A 20,160-nucleotide genomic window follows, 5' to 3' on the forward strand; every position below is an offset into this window, starting at 1 on the left:
CACTCTGACAATATACTTTCTCAAATCAATAGATGAAAGTCTTCCTTTAATGATCATCTGAGTGACTAAGGCCCTGCACATCAAAATGAAAATAAAACCCTTTCATTGTTAATCAGAAAGGCAGACTGTCTTTTCCTCATCTCTTGTTTTATTACTTTGGACCTCGGTTCGCTGCTGTAAGCAAAACCATGGTTATTACACAAGCATGACATCCGAAGTATGTAGTACAAATAGTTGTGACAAGTTTATCTATCTGCCAGTGAACTGAGCAAGCCCTAGGCAGGACTGCAGAAGACTGTTATTAGCTGAATGCTGGATTTTCAGTGTTCTTGCTGAGCCATGTGGATTTTCTGTTGAGACTCAATATCAGGGTGGTGATTTTAAAATAGAAATTAGATGATTCTTGCCTGATTGCACCTAGCTAATCCACACTGATTTGTAATCCATAGGAATTTTGGCCCTTTTGAGAAGGGGAATATAGAGAAGTAATTGTATTTTTGCTTATTTGTTTTGAAATTGCAATACAAGTAGTGCTGAAATTTTGGCTGTATCAAGACTTGTCCTGAGTTTGGGGCATAGATGTGCTACCCCAGGAGATCCCAAACAGAGTAGTGACTCAGAGTCATATTTCTCAGGAGCCCTTATGTTATGCAAAGGGGTAGGGGGATGGTGAGTGCATGAAAGTCTATTGTCAGAGGCAGAATGCTCCTTCCTTTGCACCTAGACAGCTCTGCAAGCTGGCACATGAGGAGGGCTCAGCCATGGTTCTGCATGCTCCTTGCCCCTTTCCCCCTCTTTGACGCTATTCATTAGAATAGGAGTCACAGCCTCATGGAGGCTGCTCTTCCCTATACCTAGGGCCCTGCCAAATTCAGGTCCATTTTGGTCAATTTCACGGTCATAGGATTTTAAAAATCGTAAATGTCATGATTTTAGCTATTTAAATCTGAAATTTCACAGTGTTGTAATTGTAGGGGTCCTGACCCCAAAAGGAGTTGGGGGGGTGTCACAAGGTTGGGGGGGCACGGTATTGCTACCCTTATTTCTACACTGCTGTTGGTGGTAGCACTGCCTTCAGAGCAGGGCAGCTGGAGAGCGGCGGCTGCTGGCCGGGAGCCCAGCTCTGAAGGTAGAGCTGCTGCATGCAGAGCTGGGCCCTCAGTCAGCAGCCACCACTCTCCGGCCACACAGTTCTGAAGGTAGCAGCGCAGAAGTAAGGGTGGCATGGTATGAAATCTGTATAGTACAGGGTAAAAGCATACAAAAGTCCAGATTTCATGTGGCGGGAGACCAGATTTCACGTTCCATGACGCATTTTCATAGCTCTGAATTTGGTAGGGCACTACCTATACCTGAACTCCTGATCCAGCGAAGCCCTGCGTGGCTGCAGGTGTTGGGGAAGGAGCTTTGTCACAACCGATTCCTTTATTTCCTCATTAACACCAGCATGACGCAGTATTAGGGAGATCAACCTGTATGCTCTTTGATACTGTTCTGGTAGCCATGGTGGTAATCCAGCTGTTAGTGTTCTCAGTTTTTGATACTGAATGGATGATCTGTTTAAAAGTCCAGACAGTGTATATGGATAACACAATATTTGTATATTAACAATTGATAACCATTACAACTGTTGTTTATAGGCAACCCAGCTAACTGAAAGACCAGCCTGTGTGAAGAAAGATTACTCCAACTTTATGTCTTCTCTTAACTTGCGCAATCGCTACGCAGGAGAGGTAACTATAGAATTTTTCCTGAACTCATGGAGTTCCCCAGTTGGCCATGTTGCTTTTCTCACTTGTACTTGCTTTCAAATGGAGGATTAAGTAGAATGCAGCTATAATAGCAAAGAGGCATCATCCTGTACATCTAAACAAGGACTGTAATGAACATTATCTTTTCTAGTTTTAGGGTGTAATACACCCAGTTCATTGAGGAGATCATTTCGCTTCTGGTCTTGTAAAGATTTTTTGATGTTTCAGTTGCAAATAAAACCCTTGTTCTTCTTTGTGTTTACTCAGTAATGTTAGCAAAATGTAGTATCAAGAAACCATCACGAGGCCTGCATTGGATCTCCATGCTGAGTTGTGAATACTCCCAGACTCCAGCATGTGCCAAACAGTTTAAAAAAAAAAAAAAAAAAAAAAGTCAGCCATGTAGAGATTTTTCTCATCGCCACTGACCAAAGAAATATGTTTTACAGGTGGCTGGAATGATTCATTTCTCAAATGCTACAGGTCGGGTATCTGACCTGAATAAACTGATGATCAAGCAACTAAATGATGCACTAGAACCAGGCCAGCCTCAAGTCTACACCCAGGCCATGTTTATGTTGACTGCAATGCTAATAAGTAGCAAAGGTAATAAAACAAATGGAACTTTGTTTTGTACTTCTGAGTGCTGATGCTCTTAGCACTAAATTACAATTATAGATGCTTTATACACAAATCCAGTGAGTATAAACTGAAGCAGAATGGTGTTATATCCAGTAAACTTAATTCAGGGAAAACCTCTTGAAGTCACAGCTAGACGTTATTTGTTTGGAGTTGATTGTCACAAATTGTGCAGACCAATTTCCTGCTGACTTGAAAACTTTTTCCTATTTTCTCTGTTAAAGAAATCTGTATGAATGTTTGTTTGTTTGTTTGTTTGTTTGTTTGTTTTTTCAGACTGTGACCCTCAGCTCCTGCATCACTTGTGCTGGGGCCCCCTGCGAATGTTCACTGAACATGGCATGGAAACAGCAATTGCTTGCTGGGAGTGGCTACTTGCTGCTAAGAATGGAATAGAAGTACCGGTAGGGAGCTTCAGTCAATGTTTCAGGTTTTTCTTCAAGAAAAAAAGAGAGGAGTGAAATCTCATTTAGAATAAATCCATGCAAAATAGGCATGTTAAAAACAACTGTTGATCTCTTGAGTCAAGATTTCCCAGTGTGCTAATGAGTTGATGTTATCATGTGGATAATCTCACTCTCTGGCTGTATTGCTGGACGTGGATTTTATTTACACATCGCCTGCTGTACTTTCAGCCAGTTCAGTTGAGAAGCTTTATCACTTTCAGAATACATTATGTGCTGGCAATTTTCCCTTATATAGCATTAATTATGGACTCGAGATATATACCTTCAGGCTCACGTCATATCTGCACACAGAAGTCGCACCAGTTTAATTTAATTAGGTTTTTAAACCAATGTAATTAAACTGTTGCAAACCCCACTATGAACACTCTTATTTTGGTTTGAAAGTATCTGATTTCAGTTTAGCTTAAGTAAATCTGGTTTAAACTGAAATAAAAGTGTCTGCTAAATCAGTGCAAAACGGTTGTACAAACTGGTACAACTTTTGTACATACCAGGCCTGAATTTTTCTTTTTCCTGCTTTGCCAGAACACCTCTTCTGAGGAGTGAAAGGAATTTGGCTAGCAATGCCATTTAGTTTCTGGCATTAATACCCTGAATGACGAGCTATGTGTGTTAGAACTATTATTGTCCTGTAATGGGCTAAACAGCTGTACTTCCTGAAATGTGAGTAAATCTAGCAGTAATGATGTGGTAACTGCTGCGGTATAGTGGCTGAAACCACTGCATGTCGAAATGGCTACAATGACGGAAAACCAGCACTTTCTCTCAGGTAATTTAAGGAGAAGTTCCCAATATGTGCAGGGAGTTATGCTGAAACGGAGAAGTAGGCTTAGTCACGGTGATGATTAGCCCCAGACCTTTCTAATGAGTTTCAAAGTTTCAGATATTGTGGGGTATTCAGAACTAGTGTGCTCCATGCTAATATAAAGGAGGAGGTTAGGTCCTGCAAACAAGTTAACGCACTTGGAGCAACAAACACTAATCTTTATTTTCACAGTTCATGCGAGAAATGGCAGGAGCCTGGCAAATGACAGTGGAGCAGAAATTTGGCCTGTTTTCCGCTGAGCAGAAAGAAGCAGATCCATTAGCTGCTTCAGAAGAGAGTCAGCCAAGGCCTTGCCCTCCAGAGGTCACACCACATTACATCTGGATAGATGCAAGTACCCCCTTTCCGCATTGTTACACTTAAGATAATGATGGGATGGGAGGATGCAGGCAACAGGCGCCAAGACTGAGCTGCTCTGTGCCTTTGGACTTCTGTTTTTGGACAACTAGCACTGTTCATGGTTGTAGTACTTTTGTGCTTAGTGTAGGGTGATGTTTTCATGTTTGCAGAGGTGCATAAGAATGGGAGAAATGCAAGGTTCTGGTTTTGTTGAGCTACATTTTCCTTTGTTTTTTTTTTTTGTTTCCTCAGTTTCTGGTGCAGAGATTTGAAATAGCCAAGTACTGTAGTTCTGATCAGGTCGAGATCTTCTCCAGCCTGCTGCAGCGATCCCTGTCTCTGAATATTGGAGGGGCAAAGAGCAGTTTGAACCGACACGTGGCAGCTATTGGACCCCGTTTCAAGTGAGTGATATTTGTTCTCTTAGAAGGAGCGTGGGGTAGGAGGACAAAGAGCTAAGTGCTGAGTATAGGAATTGTTCTTCATCTCAAAGGATAGAACTTTCAGAAGTGCCAAGAATGACATAGTAATCTAAGTCCCATTTTCAAAAGTGACTCAAGCACGTAGGAGGCTAAATCCATTAAAAGTCAATGTGACTTAGCGTCTTAAGTCATTCTAGGCACTTCTGAAAGTTTTTTTTTTTTACCACAAATACCAGTTTTGCATCAGTCTCTGGTGTAATTCATACATCACCCCAGAGATCATCTAGTAGAACCATTGTATCCATTTTTCTGGATTACTAGCTTGAAGACTTTCATGTCCCATTGTTTTCCAGCCGTAGTTTCAGGTTGATGGTGAAGGAAATGCAGTTTGCCCAGAGCGTCTGAATGAGAGAGATCTGGCCCCCATCTCTTTAGATAATTCATCCTGCATCAATGCCAGTGAAATATGAAAACCTACTACCACATTCCAATTATGAGAGAATAGAACGATAACGTAATAAAGCACTATCTTTGACTAGTGCTGCCTTCATTCCAGCAAAACAAATTGGCAGCCTTTATGTAATATGTATGTCACATGCCTTGGCCAGGAAGTGCGATACTAGGCAAACATTACAGAGTAAAAATGTTTCAGGATTTTGTTTTCTGCTTTTTTAAAAATAAGGATTTTTTCCCCTCTTTTAGTTCAAATTTGCATTGCTCTGAAGTACTCTACAGATAAATATGTAATGTCTGAATTTGGCTCTAACTATCCCTAGACCTGGTAGAAGCAACTCAACTCTGAAGAGAATTGAGTTGCACGCACATACACCAGATTTCTGTTCAGCCCATGATATGTAGTTTTATTTTACTTTGTGTCCTGACATAGTCCATCTTTTGCTTAAAAAAATCTGTTCGTGTTTGGCTTGGGCAGAGCCATGGTTATTAGTATGGTCCGACATCCACTCCATGTACAGCGGCAGTTAAAAAAGCGAACAGAATGTTGGGAATCATTAAGAAAGGGATAAATAATAAGACCGAAAATATCATATTGCCTCTATATCAATCCATGAGACGCCCACATCTTGAATACAACATGCAGATGTGGTTGCCTAGGGTGACCAGATGTCCCATTTTTAAAGGGACAGTCCTGTTTTTTGGGGACTTTTTCTTATATAGGCGCCTATTACCCTCTACCCCCGTCCTGTTTCTTCACAGTTGCTATCTGGTCACCCTATGGTTGCCCCATCTCAAAAAAGATATATTGGAATTGAAAAAGGTTCAGAAAAGGGCAACAAAAATAATAGGGGTATGGAATGGCTGCCATATGAAGAGAGATTAATAAGACTGGGACTTTTCAGCTTGGCAAGGAGATGATTAAGGGGAGATATGAGAGAGGTCTATAAAATCATGATTGGTGTGGAGAAAGTAAATAAGGAACTGTTTTTTACTCCTCCTCATAACACAAGAACTAGGGGTCACCAAATGAAATTAATAGGCAGCATATTTAAAACAAACAAAAGGAAGTATTTTTTCACACAACGCACAGTCACCCTGTGGAACTCCTTGCCAGAGGATGTTGTGAAGGCCAAGACTACAAGAGAGTTAAAAAAGAACTAGATAAGTTCATGGAGGATAGGTCCATCAATGGCTATTAGCCAGGATGGCCAGGGATGGTGTCCCTAGCCTCTGTTTGCCAGAAGCTGGGAATGGGCAATAAGGAATGGATCACTTTGTGCTTGCCTGTTCTGTTCATTCCCTGTGGGGCACCTGGCATTGGCCACTGTTGGAAGACAGGATACTGGGCTAGATGGACCTTTGGTCTGACCCAGTATGGCCGTTCTTATGTTCTTAGCAATTTAGAGTGCAAGGGTTCTCTTCACATGCTCTGTATATATTGAACTTTAGGTTGTTGACACTCGGGTTGTTTCTGCTGCATGCTGATGTCGTTCCAAATGCAACCATTCGCAATGTCTTGAGAGAGAAGATTTATTCTACTGCCTTTGATTACTTCAGGTACTATTTATTTTCTTTTCACCAATTCCTCAAGAAAAGTGTGAGGGGTTTTTTGGATCTTTTTTTTTTTTTAAACCGCCAAGAATACTTCACAATAGGAGCTGTTTTTATTCTGATATTTGACTTAATTCTTTTCTCTGTTTATCTATTAATATAAAAAAGCCACTTTCCATTTCACCTGTGCTTCTATGCTGTTCATTATATATACTCAAGAAGTCAAAAAGGAATTAATGGTTTGATGTGCTTTGTACCTTGTTACTAGGGAAAATCCAAATTTCTTTTAATCTATTTGGTTATGAAGATTACAGACCCTACTGGGATAAATTTTTTTAAGTGTTTCAAAGGATTTTAGACATGAAATTCCTGTGAAAGCCATTGAGAGTGTGTGGCTGAAATTTATACTCCGATTTGAAAATGTACCCCTACACAATATGTGGGCAAATGTTCCCTTTTAGTATCTGGCCTGGGTGCAATCTAAAGTAATATAAGTGATAGCAGCATGTGACAGTGTTAGGATGTCGAGAAGTATATCAAAGTTTTTAATTCTACATTATTCATAGACACCAAGAGGCTGCTTTTTCACTCTTCAGAAGTTGATAGGAAGGCTGCACATCCCAGTGCAATAGATTCAAGGTGTAAGGATAAAACACAATGAGACTTATATTGTGCTCACTCATTGCCCCTGGTCTGAAATAAAAACATAAAGCTTCTTTTAGTATCTTGCATTATAATTATTTACATATATATTTTTAAGTTATCCCCCAAAATTCCCCACACAAGGGGAGAAGAGGCTACGTGAGGATATCAGCATATTGATCAAGTTTTGGACTGCCATGTTCTCCGATAAGAAGTATTTAACAGCCAGCCAGCTGGTGCCTCCTGGTGAGTTCCTTATGTGCAGTCTCAAAAACCCTTTTTGTTTCTTTGATTATTTGGTTCTGCCTCTAAACATTTTGTTTTATTTTAGATAATCAAGACACCCGGAGTAACCTGGATATCACCATTGGATCTCGGCAGCAGGCCACACAGGGATGGATAAATACTTACCCATTGTCCAGTGGCATGTCAACTATCTCCAAAAAATCAGGTCTCTTTCTTTAATTGTCACTAGCTACTTGTCTGACGATAAAATACACTTCCATTCAATGTCATTTAAGGCCAATATTTGCCGTTAACATTTTGGCTCAGGTTTTACTGATGTTACACTTGACTGTTATTGCAAAAGGCTGAGGAAAGATGTGCCTCACTCAGAGAAAAGAGCAAGGTTTTGAAACTAGCAAATTTTTTTTCCTCCAGACCATTTAGTTGTATAATGCAGATAATGTAAGACCAGGGGCTATGGTAGCTTAAATTCCTGAGAGGAAATTGCTTATTCTTCATCCGTGTGCCAGAGCTCTTGGACAGCAAAGTGGACATGAGCTTGTGAGGTGCCTGAATGTACGTTTGTACAGTTGCAGGCTGCAGGTAATTATTTTTATAAGTTATTAAAGTGAATGTAATGCTGGTGAAGGTGCCAGATTGATAGTCCTGTAGACTTAAGTACTTGGCATATTCATAGAACAAGGACTGCTTCCTCCCATCACCCTGCCAGTGTACTCAGTCTCGTCTTAGGAGCATTCCATGCCATTTCAGTCCTCCTCCTGTCTGCTGAGACTGCCAGTAAGGGGACAATTTGAAAGCTGCATTTAATGTATTTGTAGAAAAGCAACTGATTGCATTTTCTCCTTCTTCTCAAGGGATGTCTAAGAAGACTAACAGAGGTACCCAGCTACACAAGTACTACATGAAACGGAGGACACTGCTGCTCTCGTTGCTGGTAGGTCATCCTTTGTTTCACAAGAGCATGGATGTGAAGTGGATTTCTAACATTTTGTAGTTGTTGCAGTACAAATAGACTAGACTAGACTAGCATTTGAGAAAAACCTGGAATGTTTTATCTACGTCCAGAAAGCAATTTGTTTTCGTGTTGTCCTCAGGCTACTGAGATTGAGCGTTTGATCACCTGGTACAACCCGCTCTCCTCCCCTGAACTGGAGTTGGATCAAACTGCAGAGAACACCGTGGCAAATTGGAGATCTAAGTACATCACTCTAACTGAGAAACAGTGGAAGGATAATGTGAATTTGGCTTGGAACATTTCCCCTCATCTTGCTGTGCAACTGCCTACCAGGTGAGATGCAACTCAAAACAAAGAACCAATATAATTCCCTCTGCTGCATAGTAAATACTCAAGGCAAGCATTCACATTTACCATCTCCTTACCCCTCTTGCATCCCTACACTGCTGGCTGAGACCATTAAACAATAAGAATTAATCTACTGAAGATTGTAACCCATTTCAGTAGTAATTAGGAGGCTTTAATGGAGCCTGAGTTCAATTCTTTTACCATAAAGCCCAGATGTAATGTTTGAAGACCATTCCAACTAAACCAACTTCAAACTGTTTCACTGGCCAGTGGGCATAGAGTTAAAACTGTATTAGAAACCTCTTTGAAAAGAGTGTTCTAGCCTTAAATTGGTTTGAGCCTTAAAACAAGTAAGACAACAGAAGTAGCTTGCTTAGCCCCTGAAGGAAAAGGAAGTACTTTGCCTCTTGCAATATAAGCAAAGCTGTGGAGACAGGCTTCCATAGTTCCACAGAGAATTCTTCATCCAGGAAGTTTGTAACTGGCTGAGCCAACTAGTGGTGTGAAGAGAAGCACTAGCAGAATGAGGTTAGATGTTTCCGACCAACTTGTAAGTTTTGCCAGCATGTTTGTCTCTTATTGTACATGGATTTTATGTGGGGTATTTCTGTTAAAGCATGTGTGTTCCTGTTTCTAACTGTTCTCTTCACATAAATAGAAGTGAGAATTGAAGCTCACTTTGATCTACTAACACATACACATTCCTGGTTACACTTAGATTTAAAAACACTGAAGCTATTGGAACAGAAGTGACCCGCCTGGTTCGGCTGGACCCAGGAGCTGTTAGTGATGTACCTGAAGCAATAAAGGTAATTAATTTTAAGAGTAATTTATATTACAACAGTGCCCAAATTCTGCTAAGATCTGCACAGACATACAGAAACGCACAGTCCTTACTCTGAAAAACTCACATTGTAATTGTGAATATGATTCAGGAAGTGAGAGCTGCAGCCATAGGTAGGGAAATAGGATGTGCAGATGAGGGTTACAGAAACAAGGTTATGTGGGTGCTGAGTTGTGCTCAGATCTTGTTACAAAGTATGTTCCCCAATGTGTATGAAACTCCCCACAATACACTAAAATTCATTCATAAGTGATATAGCCAATGGACCAGCTACAGTGCGGCGGTGGAGATTTGATTAGACAGCTGTATCGGTGCTTTTGTTATATTGAACTGGAGTTCAGGTCGTGTAAATTACTGCACCTAGTGATTTTCAGCCTGAGACCAGTTAGTGGTTAAATGGTACCATGTTTGTGCCTGAAAATTAAATGCCTTATACTGTTTAATACAGCATCTAAAGATGTAGAACATTTAATTTGCACAAGTAGATTCATGCATCACTTTTTTTCTCTATTGTAGCAGGCTAGGTTATGGGTTTATAATTATACACTGCGAGCCAAATTTATCCCTAGTGTGCGTTGCACCAGAAATTATTTTGGGCCTGTGTATCAATGTATCAATGATACCTATGTAAATTCATACTGCTCCTTGTTCTGCTTACAGTACCTGGTTACATGGCACACAATTGATGCAGATGCACCTGAGCTCAGCCATGTTCTGTGCTGGGCACCAACAGATCCACCTACTGGCCTTTCCTATTTTTCAAGCATGTACCCACCTCATCCTCTAACAGCTCAGTATGGAGTTAAAGTCCTGCGGTCCTTCCCTCCGGTAAGAGACTATGTTCCAGGAGAGATCTGGAGAGAACACACTCATGCTCAGTTAGGACTTTGGGTTTTTATGCCCACATGTCTTAATTTCATTTGTGTGAAGAAATAAAAGAAATTTGTTAAATTGACTCATTATATTGGGAAGATAAAGTAGATGAAGCTGCATTTGGAAATCAGCATTGATTGTCCTATATAATCTTGGTTCAGTTGTTTTGCAATGTGTTTGCTGTCAGTCATTGTTCTGTGCTGGAGTACTTGGTCTGTTTCTTTAAAGACTCTGTGTGTCTCAAACTGCTCCTATGAGTAAAACTGCTTTCTTTCAGTGAAAGGTGTTTCTGGAACTGTGTAAAGCTGGGGTTTTTGAATACTTGTCAGAGTAGTTACAAGGGTCTGTAAAATACTGAGTGTTCATCAGCCCTGTTAATAGCATTTCTGCCGGAGCTGTGTGGGCAGATGGAAATGGGCATGCACTTTCAGTTGAATGAAGAATGAAATTCCTGATGCCAATGCATTTTTAAAAAAACACTTTTTCTTTGACGCTGGCAAAAAACTAACTGATTTCTCTTTTTTCTAGGATGCCATTTTATTCTACATTCCACAGATTGTGCAAGCCCTTCGCTACGATAAGGTGAGAGCGTATAAATACTGCATGGTCCAGACATTTTGTTCGGAATGTTTTCAAAAGATGTTTTATTAGCTCTGAATTAAGAGACAGGTGTGTTTGTTTCAGAGGCACCTGTTTAATCTGCTTAGCTCATGTATATTAAACTTATAATTATTATGTATATTAAACTTATAACTTATGTATATTAAACTTATAAGTAGCCCTCAATAGATGTGAGGCTCTTTTGTATCGCTAACCCATCATAGAATCTGTGGAGTCTGCATGAGCAAGCTTTCTGTACCCCTGCATGTAGTTGGCAATAGCTATTACGAACAACAGAGAGGAGCTAGAGGTTTAAAAAATGCAGTCTTCTGTTCCGTTGCAAAGTGATATGTACACAGATGCACTATATCGATACCAGGTCGTATCCTGTTCATGTCGGAGCTCCATGGTAGACCCAGGAAGGCAAGCATTCCCATCCACCCACAAACTGTTCATAGTTTGGTCCATGCAATGTCCTTAAACCAGTAGTTTCGGTGACCATGTGTAGTTGTTCTCCAAGTTTAGTGCCAGTGGGTCCAGATGTCCTATTGTCATTGATTGTGCTGTGCTTTGCATTAATGCATCGTATCAGGAAGTCTTGCCCACTGAAGTCATAAGACTCAAGCCACAGAAAGCACTTTAGAAGGGACTGAGTTAACCCCTCTCCTGAACGGAGGAAGGGAAACAGGCACAGAGACTGAAGTGACTCTTCCAAAAAAACAGGTCAGTGACAGAGCCAAGAGTAGAATCTAGGCCTCCTGACTCCTAGTGCAGTGCCCTGTCCGCGAGATCATGGTGCCACCTTTCATGTTCCTAGAAAAGCACTCAAAGACATCGCCATTGTCTTCTCTTTCCAGTCTTTAAATATATTCAGATGTGAAGGTTAGCCACTGGTGCTGATGGGATTAAGTTGTGGCACTAGTCTTCTGGGTGATGGTGAATTTGTACTGTTACAGATGGGCTATGTCAGGGAATACATCCTGTGGGCGGCTGCCAAATCCCAGCTTTTGGCTCACCAGTTTATCTGGAACATGAAAACGAATATCTTCCTGGATGAAGAGGGACACCAGAAAGATCGTGAGTACTGCATGCTTGGCCCATTAGCCTAATCTCTCCTATTCCTTATTTCACAGATTGAATCCCCTCATCTTTTTTTCCTCGGGAGTTATGAACCTTCTATTTGTGCAGATAAGACCCATTTTGTTGAGGGGTTTTTCCTTGTGGAATTCCATGAAGTAGGTCCATGCATGCTTTTGTTTGTGATTCAAAGGAAAATCTCTCTTTTTCCCTTTTATAAGTTGTGTCTTTCTGGGTAGGTGCCTAAGATTTTATTCAGGCTTGCTTCTTTTGATTATATATGCAGCTGACATCGGGGAACTGCTGGAGCAGCTAGTAGAAGAGATGACCAGTTCATTATCTGGGCCAGCCAAGGAGTTCTACCAACGGGAATTTGATTTCTTTAATAAAATCACCAATGTTTCAGCCATCATCAAGTAAGTGTGGGAGTTCGGGAGAATGAGCTGTTGTATAGCTCCCTATTCTGCAAATAACTGTTGTCCTGAATAGGAAGTTTTGCTTTGCATGGGATCTGAGACCATGAATTCCCAGAAAGATTAAAAAAAAAAAAATACTGGTGTATCAAAAGCTAAATACATTTTCCCAACAGATTATGGATCTGTGCTAGTGAGATACAAAAGCTTGTTTTGCTTTATATTTCTATAGATTAGTATCTAGTCAGACCTGGGTAAACTATAAGTGAGCAGTGAGAGTTTTACCGACCCCACCATCTGAAATATGCATTGCAGTTTGGGCCATAAAGAAATGGTGATAGATTGAACTTTGGTTTTAAATTAATCTGATTTATCTTTGTTTTGCAAGCAAGCACTGGGAGTTCAGTGTTGGTGGAATGACATTGCATAGGAAAGTGCAGCTAGGCAGGAATGAAAATGGTAAAACAACCGATGCTTTTGCACCAGTAGAACCAGTCCCACAGGCCTAGTTAGTGTCACCTGCCTCATTAAAATGGGCATTTGGAGAGGTTAGAGGCATTCTTCTGGAAAGTTAGCAGGAAAGTCGCTTCACGCAGGAAAAGCAGCACTGAAGTATGTAGGTATGTCAGGGTTTTCCATTATTTTCTGCAAATTACAACTTGCTGGAAACATTTTGTTTTGGATTTAAAGAACCACAGATGTGCTCCAGCAAATGATACACGTTATATTTTACTACAATCTCCATGAAAATGTCTGTTTTCACAAAGGCATTTCTGTGTGTACTGTAAATAGAAGCTTTATCCTGAATACGTAGCCGTGTTCTGTCTTACTCATAAAGTGCTGTTATAATTCGTTGTTTCTGGAGCAGCAGACCAGCTTTAATGGAGATAGATTGTGATGTCTCACACTGGATTTTGTTATCACTTAATGAACGTGAAGCTTCTGTTCAGAGGTTCTGGAAACCAATAGTAACAATAGGAAGGAAGTGCAGCGAAAGTACCTAACGTAACTTTTTTTTAAAGTTTGCCAGAGGATGGCAGTGGCTTAGCACGCAAGCTCGTAACCTAAGCGTGCGCTTTTGTTAAACATTTTAAAACATTCTCTGACATAGAAAATAGCAAAAGTAATGCAGAGTATCTTCCCTGTAAATGAATTGGTTTTACTTTTTTAAAACGTTGCTAATTGTTAATCAACATTAACATTTGTTAATACAGGAAGTTCAGGCCAAGTGGTACAGCTGTCGCAGGAGTCACCAGACATTAGACTTTTTTGTGTGTGTTGAAAGGTTGGATACATTGGGATGGCTTAAAGGGGCCATTTCTGTCTTAGCTCCTGAAAGCTTTGGTGCCTGAGTGAATGTCCCACTCATTTTTATTGTTTTAAAGTTATGAGTAAATAGCTTAATAGCACTGGCTTTAACCAGGTAGGCATTTTGCAGGCACTTCCATCTTCTACTCCATTCCAGGCACCTCTTAAGCAAAGAGTTCAGATAATGTTATGGATCACGTGGGGGGAGGGGGGTTGTAAAGGGCACAAATGTGAATGAAGATGTGACCTCGAATGATTTGAATGTCCTAAGTGCTATACTCTGGTCTCCAGAAATGAAAAGCTTGTGCAGTAACCCACTGTACCACCTAGCTGAATACCATAAAGAATGCCTTTCAGGTGCTTGACTTCTACATCATTTTAAGTGTGCAATTTCATGCCTAATGTCCACAGACATTTGCTATGACTGCATGTGCAAAAATTGGGAAATTTCCATGCTAGTTTATAATTGTTTTCAATTATCCAGTTTTCACCTCCAGTTGTGGTAACTGTGTGAACAAATTAGGAATGTAATTACACAGACATTTTGCCTGTGTGTCACTTTGAAAGTGGTCTAAACTAAACCAGAAAAAGGTGCTCTTATTCTGGAATAAATGCCCATAAGGGGAGTTATAGTGGTTGAACTATAAGGGGTATAATTATACTGGTAAATTTCCCTGAATAGACAAGCCTGAACTTGTTTAATTCAGGCCTTTGATGCTATTTTGCTATTTACATAGCTTACAACCTGTCAACACACAGGTTTTGTATCACTTTAACTATCTTGGTTTAGACAGCAATATAGATAAAGCACTACAATCCCCGAGTGCAGATGCAGTTATTCTGGTAAGAAGGTCCTTATGCTGGATATATCTTATTCTAGTACATTTATAGAGTAAGCGATGCCAATAAAAGACCTTTTTTCTCCTTCAAGTGATTGCACACACATGCCTTCCACTGTGGGTGTATCTACGCCCAGTGCACTTGAGTCAGAGACTTTTGCCAGCAGGTGGTGCATAAGCCCCTGCTTTCCTCATCCTCTCGGAGGAGGACATAAAAGGGGTGTATTCACTTCCTCCCTCTCAGTTCCTTTTCACCATCTGTTGTGAGAGTTGGGGCTCCCTATAACATTTGCTTCAGTTAGCAAGTGTTTCAAAATTCCTATAGTGTACATATTTCAGAGTAGCAGCCATGTTAGTCTGTATCCGCAAATCCGCAGAAAAGGAATACTTGTGGCACCTTAGAGACTAACAAATTTATTTGAGCATAAGCTTTCGTGAGCTACAGCTCACTTCATCGGATGCATTCAGTAGTTCAGTTATAGTGTTTGGTATAGGTACCTAATGGACTTTATTACAAAAATATCCCCAGGTTTCAAGCAGCGTGCAATGTGCAGGGCTGTTTTCCCCGTTATGGATAGGCACAAGAGTGGCCTGATTTGCCTTGGTGAGGGCCTTGTGAGAGACGAATGCCCCATTTGTACCTCCTTCCCCACCAGCACAAAAAAAAAAGAAAAAGAGGGCTTTCTACCTCAAAGTTCACTTTATGAAGGAGGTGATGCACCCAGCGTCAGAACCAAGCCCCGACTGCCAAGTAGCAGATTCAGAGTCCATGGGGAGCGTCCTTCCAGCTGCCCATGATTTGACGTGCAAGTCTGGTTAGAAACGTCACCCTTTGCCCTCACCATTAGCCTCTTATAAGCGCTCAAAATCTAGGTCTTCTCCTGAAAAGACTTCCAGTAAGTCCTCTGGTACTGGTTCAAGCCACCACAAATCTAGACAACCACCGGCTCTGTCTGAGGTGGCACCATTGACTCTTGCCCCTCTGGGGCTGTTAAGACTGGTTTCTTCACCCTTACTGTGTTCCTTTTCAAAATTCCAACGTATCCTGTCTATCTCAGCACTGCCGGACAAACACTTACTTGGTTCGGTATCCCCTGGTCCGCTGGCCGCCTTGTCGGCAAGGGATGTTCTCTGTCTCCCCCTACTGGACCCTCCTTTACTACAATCTGCTCCGCTTAAGGTATCTTAGGCACTGGTGGTCCACTTGGTTTCATCAGTATAACGCGGCTTCTACTCTGAAACCTATCAGTATTGCTGACACCCTCAGCACTGCCAGTGCACTTAGCATCATCAGTACAGTGGTTCATTCAGAACACCTGACTCCTCCGAAGACAGCACAGTCTCTTCGACCGATTATACCAGCCCCGATCATTTTGTTGGCATTCCAGGCACCTCAACCCTACGTTTTGTTGGATCCCCAGGTGCCACCCATACCCAGACCACTTCGAACCCCAATGGGGACCGCTCCTCCCTATTCTGAAGAAATCTACACTTATTCTTTGGACTCCGCACTGGGGGAGGAGGAGACTTCCCCCGTGCAGGAAACCTCTCCCCAGAATATTGCTACCATCCCTCTGCCCACTGTACTAGACCCTATAGAGGAAGGAGAAATAATAGAGGAACCTCTGGATGTTCTCCCTCCATATTTCATCATCCTCTCCAGATGAAGAAGCTATTTCAGAGTCAGCGGCTCCCTGCCAGAGGACTGTAAGATCTTCCAGGACTCGGGAGGAGGGTAGTTACTTCCGTAGTAGTGCAGGTGGTACTTGTGTAAGGAAAACCCTCGCGCACTCTGTGGTATTTTACAGACTCCTGCCCCGGGAAGGGTTGCCTTGCCCATCAATGAAGCCTTGCTGGAGCCAATGAAAACCCTTGTGACAGACCCTAACCTCTACACCAGCCATTCTCAACAGGGGGTCCACAAAGCAGGGCCAGCATTAGACTGGCTGGGGCCCAGGGCAGAAAGCTCAGAGCCCTGGCATCCCGGAGGGGGGAGAAGCCCTGGTGTCCCACTGAAGCCCTGAGCACCCCCTCCCCCTGTGCTGGGCCCTGGAGTTTTTATGTCATATTGGGGAGGGGGGGCCTCAGAAAGAAACATGTTGAGAAGGCCTGCTGTATACCATCTGTGGCCAAGGGAGTGGACAGATGATATCAAATCCCTCAACAAGATTTTGATTATTTTTTTTAACCGACCCAGTTCCCAGTTCCTTGTGGTCATGGCTGCTAATGAGTAGTCTCATCAGTCCCATCCTAAAGTCACTCCCGAAGACCAGGAATTCAAGAGACTGGATTTATAGGGTCGAAAGGCCTATTCCATCATTGCTCTTCCAAAAACAGGTGGCTAACTATCAGGCTTTTATCTAAATACATTATCTAAATACAGCAATTTCTAAGTTTGCTGACAAGTTGCCAGAGGACTATAAGGGGCAGTTTGAGGCTTTAGTTTGAGGCCACTTCACGGTCTGAACATTCCTTCAAGCAGCTGTTGACGTTGCTGATACGAATTCATGGTCAGTGGCCACTGTGATTTCCATTAGGCGCTCTTCCTGGCTGCAGTCTTCTGGCATTCCAAAGGAGTTGCAAAATGCAACAGAAGATTTACTCCTCAAAGGATCTTAAACCATCTCCCAACAAAACGGACCATGCTGTGCGCACCCTGAGAGACTCTTGTGCAACAGTGGTGGTAGCGGCTTACCAGTGCTGTTTAACCATTCAGAAATTTCCTTACCTGGATGATTGGCTAGTTTGTGGAACGTTTAGTGACCAGGTCCAAAACAGCATCCCTGTCATCAGACAGGTGTTCTTTCATCTGGGCCTGAAAAGAAAAAAAAAAGACAAATTACAATTACAATCAACACAGTGTATAACCTTCATGGGTGCAGACCTTGATGCCATGAACCCCCTGGCTAACCTTCTTAGGGGAAAGGTTTCGCTCTGTAGCCTTTCTTGAAAGCCCCAACATCATCCGCATGTGCCTGCCTACAGCTCCTGGGCCACATGACATCATGTACTGAGGAAACTTCACATGTCAGACTTCACCTTCGCTGTCTGCAGTCCTGGCTCCATTCAGTGTATCGTCCTTCTAGTCACCCTCTGAACACGTGGATTTGTGTACCTGCTCAAGTGCTTCAGACTCTGAATTGGTGGTTAGATCCACAGAATGTATGCAAAGGAGTTTCATCTCTGTCCCCAGAACCAATTATGACTCTGGTAATGAATGGATCTACCAAAGACTGGGAGACCCATCTCAGTCAGCTTCAGGCACAAGCTCTTTGGTCACCCCAGGAAGTTTCTTTCCATTTAAATGTACTGGAACTCAGAGCTGTTCATCAAGCCTGTGAGATGTTTGTCCACCATCAAGACCCAGGTGATCGAAGTTTTTTGTGCACAACACCGCCATGTTTTATCTGAACAAGCAGAAAGGTGCAAGATCATCTCAGCTATGCCAGGATGCCATCCTCCTATGGAACCTGTGTATAAGAAACTGCGTCTCCCTGAAGCTGTTCTCCTTCTAGGAGTGAGAGAAACAACTGGGGATTCCCTCATCAGGGATTTCATAGCCCAACACAAGTGGTCAGTCAGAAAGGACATTCTCCTCTAGATTTTCTCCCCGTGAGTACGCAGTAATAGACTTGTTCGCCACCAACCTGAACAACAGATGGAGGAGATTTTGCCCCACGGCGGGCCACAGCCTGGGCTCCATCACAGATGCTTTCCTTCTCCCTCGGTCCAGTCAATTTCAATATGCTTTCCTCCTGGTTCCTCTCTTTCCAGGGATACTCAGGAAGCTGAAAAGAGACAAATCAACATTAATCCTCCTGCCACTGGCATGGCCCTGGATCTACATCACCTCTCCATCTGGTCACTGATAATTTTTCCTCTAGTCGAGGATCTCCTCTCTCAGAACCAGGACAGGTCTCTTCATCCCAACCTCCAGTCTCTCCACTTCACAACATGGATGATCTCTGGTTAAATTCTAATGAGAAATCATGCTTCCAAGACATTCAGACCATCTTGGTGAACAGCAGAAAATATTCCACTACAGCCACATACACAGCAAAGAGGAAGAGATTTTTAATTTGGGCACAATCTCAACACTTACTGCTCCATCACCCAGAGGTTAGACATGCTGGACTATCTGTTGCACCTGATATCATCAGGCCTTTCGATTAGTTCTGTGAGAGTTCTCCTGGCTTCCATATCTACATTACATCCACCAGGGTTTTCCATTTTCTCTCACCCTCTGGTTTCCTGATACTTGAAAGGTTTACTCAACACTTACCCTCCTGTGTCTGATCCTGGACCTATATGGGATCTCAGACTAGTCCTCTCCAAACAGATAGGATCCTCCTTTGGACTTATGGTGACAGCCTCATTATCTTTACTGTCTATGAGGACCGTGTTTCTAGGTGGCAATCACTTCTGCATTCGATTTACTCTTGTGCATCGGGTGCACATATACCTTCAGAGGAACATACATCTGCATAACACAGCTCTAAGAACAACATTTACTTTACAGGTAAGAAACTTTTTTTTATATCCATATACAGTAATCACATCCACGCTAGGGGATGCTTCACCTATATCTATCAGTATAAAATCATTCCAGCCCCCCACCACCGGCACAACCAAAATACTTAAATTGCTACAAAAACTGTGTATAGACCAGGTCTTCATTAGTTCCTTGAGCAAGGAAAGAAACATCAGAACTTCTGCTATTTATCTTAATCCTCTATGTAACATCCAAACCAAGAAAAAAAATCTTTCATTAATCAAAGTTTTCAGTCTCCTGCTGTTCAGATTGAGATTTCACACATTAAGCAAAAAATAATTACAGTGAACAATGGAATATTCCAAAACCTTGGCTTCAGTTCTGTTGGTACCAACCTTTTCTATGTTTTTGGCATTTTGCTGTTAAAACAGGAGACAATTTTAAGGTCATATCACCTTTTGTACTATATGTTGTAACTCAAACTGTTTAGCCATTTGCTATGTGGAATTCCTATGAATAATCATAGTAATTTATCTACTTACAGGAGTTGTTTCTATAAAGAATCATTCTCCTTATCTTGCTCTGAAAAAAAAAATTGAACTTTGACCATGTTTTTTAAAAAAAATGCCAGAATTTAATCTTTACCATTATATAATACCTATAACCTCTATAATCTATAATACCTCTAACCCAAAACTTTCCCTCCCCCTCTTTCCCCATACAACCACAATTCCTGCACGGTAGGACATATGTAATATTTTCACATCCTTCACCTTTCCCCAGTTGCAATACTTAAAAGTTTACCCTATGGCTTATGTGGATGGATTGTGGAAACTCCTGGGATGTTCAGAAATGTTTTGTCATCTTAGATGTGCAACACTGTCTGAGCCAAGGTTCTGCAGAAGGGGATGAAATGTTTTTCATGGGGAGGGTGAAATCAGCAGTCTTATCAGAGATTGTGCATCTCCTCCAGTTTTCCCCATGTTAAGCCTTATTACTCTTCTTGCCTCAAATCACAGCTGTGATCATCCGTGGCTGAACAGAACTCTGAAGCTTATAAATTCATTGTTTG

General features: G+C 41.8%; 1 protein-coding gene across 3 annotated transcripts in view; it reads left to right on the forward strand.

Annotated features, from left to right (window-relative positions):
• The window catches only part of PI4KA (phosphatidylinositol 4-kinase alpha), a 95,892-nt gene that overhangs the window by 62,825 nt on the left and 12,907 nt on the right, over nt 1–20,160 (forward strand). For all 3 annotated transcript variants that reach the window (XM_074973112.1, XM_074973113.1, XM_074973115.1), the window contains exons 30-44: nt 1,641–1,733; nt 2,201–2,357; nt 2,667–2,794; nt 3,855–4,013; nt 4,275–4,426; nt 6,350–6,457; nt 7,212–7,339; nt 7,425–7,544; nt 8,194–8,273; nt 8,434–8,627; nt 9,361–9,451; nt 10,147–10,314; nt 10,888–10,941; nt 11,916–12,036; nt 12,323–12,452. In XM_074973112.1, the coding sequence (XP_074829213.1) occupies nt 1,641–1,733; nt 2,201–2,357; nt 2,667–2,794; nt 3,855–4,013; nt 4,275–4,426; nt 6,350–6,457; nt 7,212–7,339; nt 7,425–7,544; nt 8,194–8,273; nt 8,434–8,627; nt 9,361–9,451; nt 10,147–10,314; nt 10,888–10,941; nt 11,916–12,036; nt 12,323–12,452 (1,883 nt within the window). The remainder of the gene's footprint in view (nt 1–1,640; nt 1,734–2,200; nt 2,358–2,666; nt 2,795–3,854; nt 4,014–4,274; nt 4,427–6,349; nt 6,458–7,211; nt 7,340–7,424; nt 7,545–8,193; nt 8,274–8,433; nt 8,628–9,360; nt 9,452–10,146; nt 10,315–10,887; nt 10,942–11,915; nt 12,037–12,322; nt 12,453–20,160) is intronic.

The sequence above is a fragment of the Natator depressus genome, chromosome 15 (genome assembly GCF_965152275.1).
Source record: "Natator depressus isolate rNatDep1 chromosome 15, rNatDep2.hap1, whole genome shotgun sequence".
NCBI lineage: Eukaryota > Metazoa > Chordata > Testudines > Cheloniidae > Natator > Natator depressus.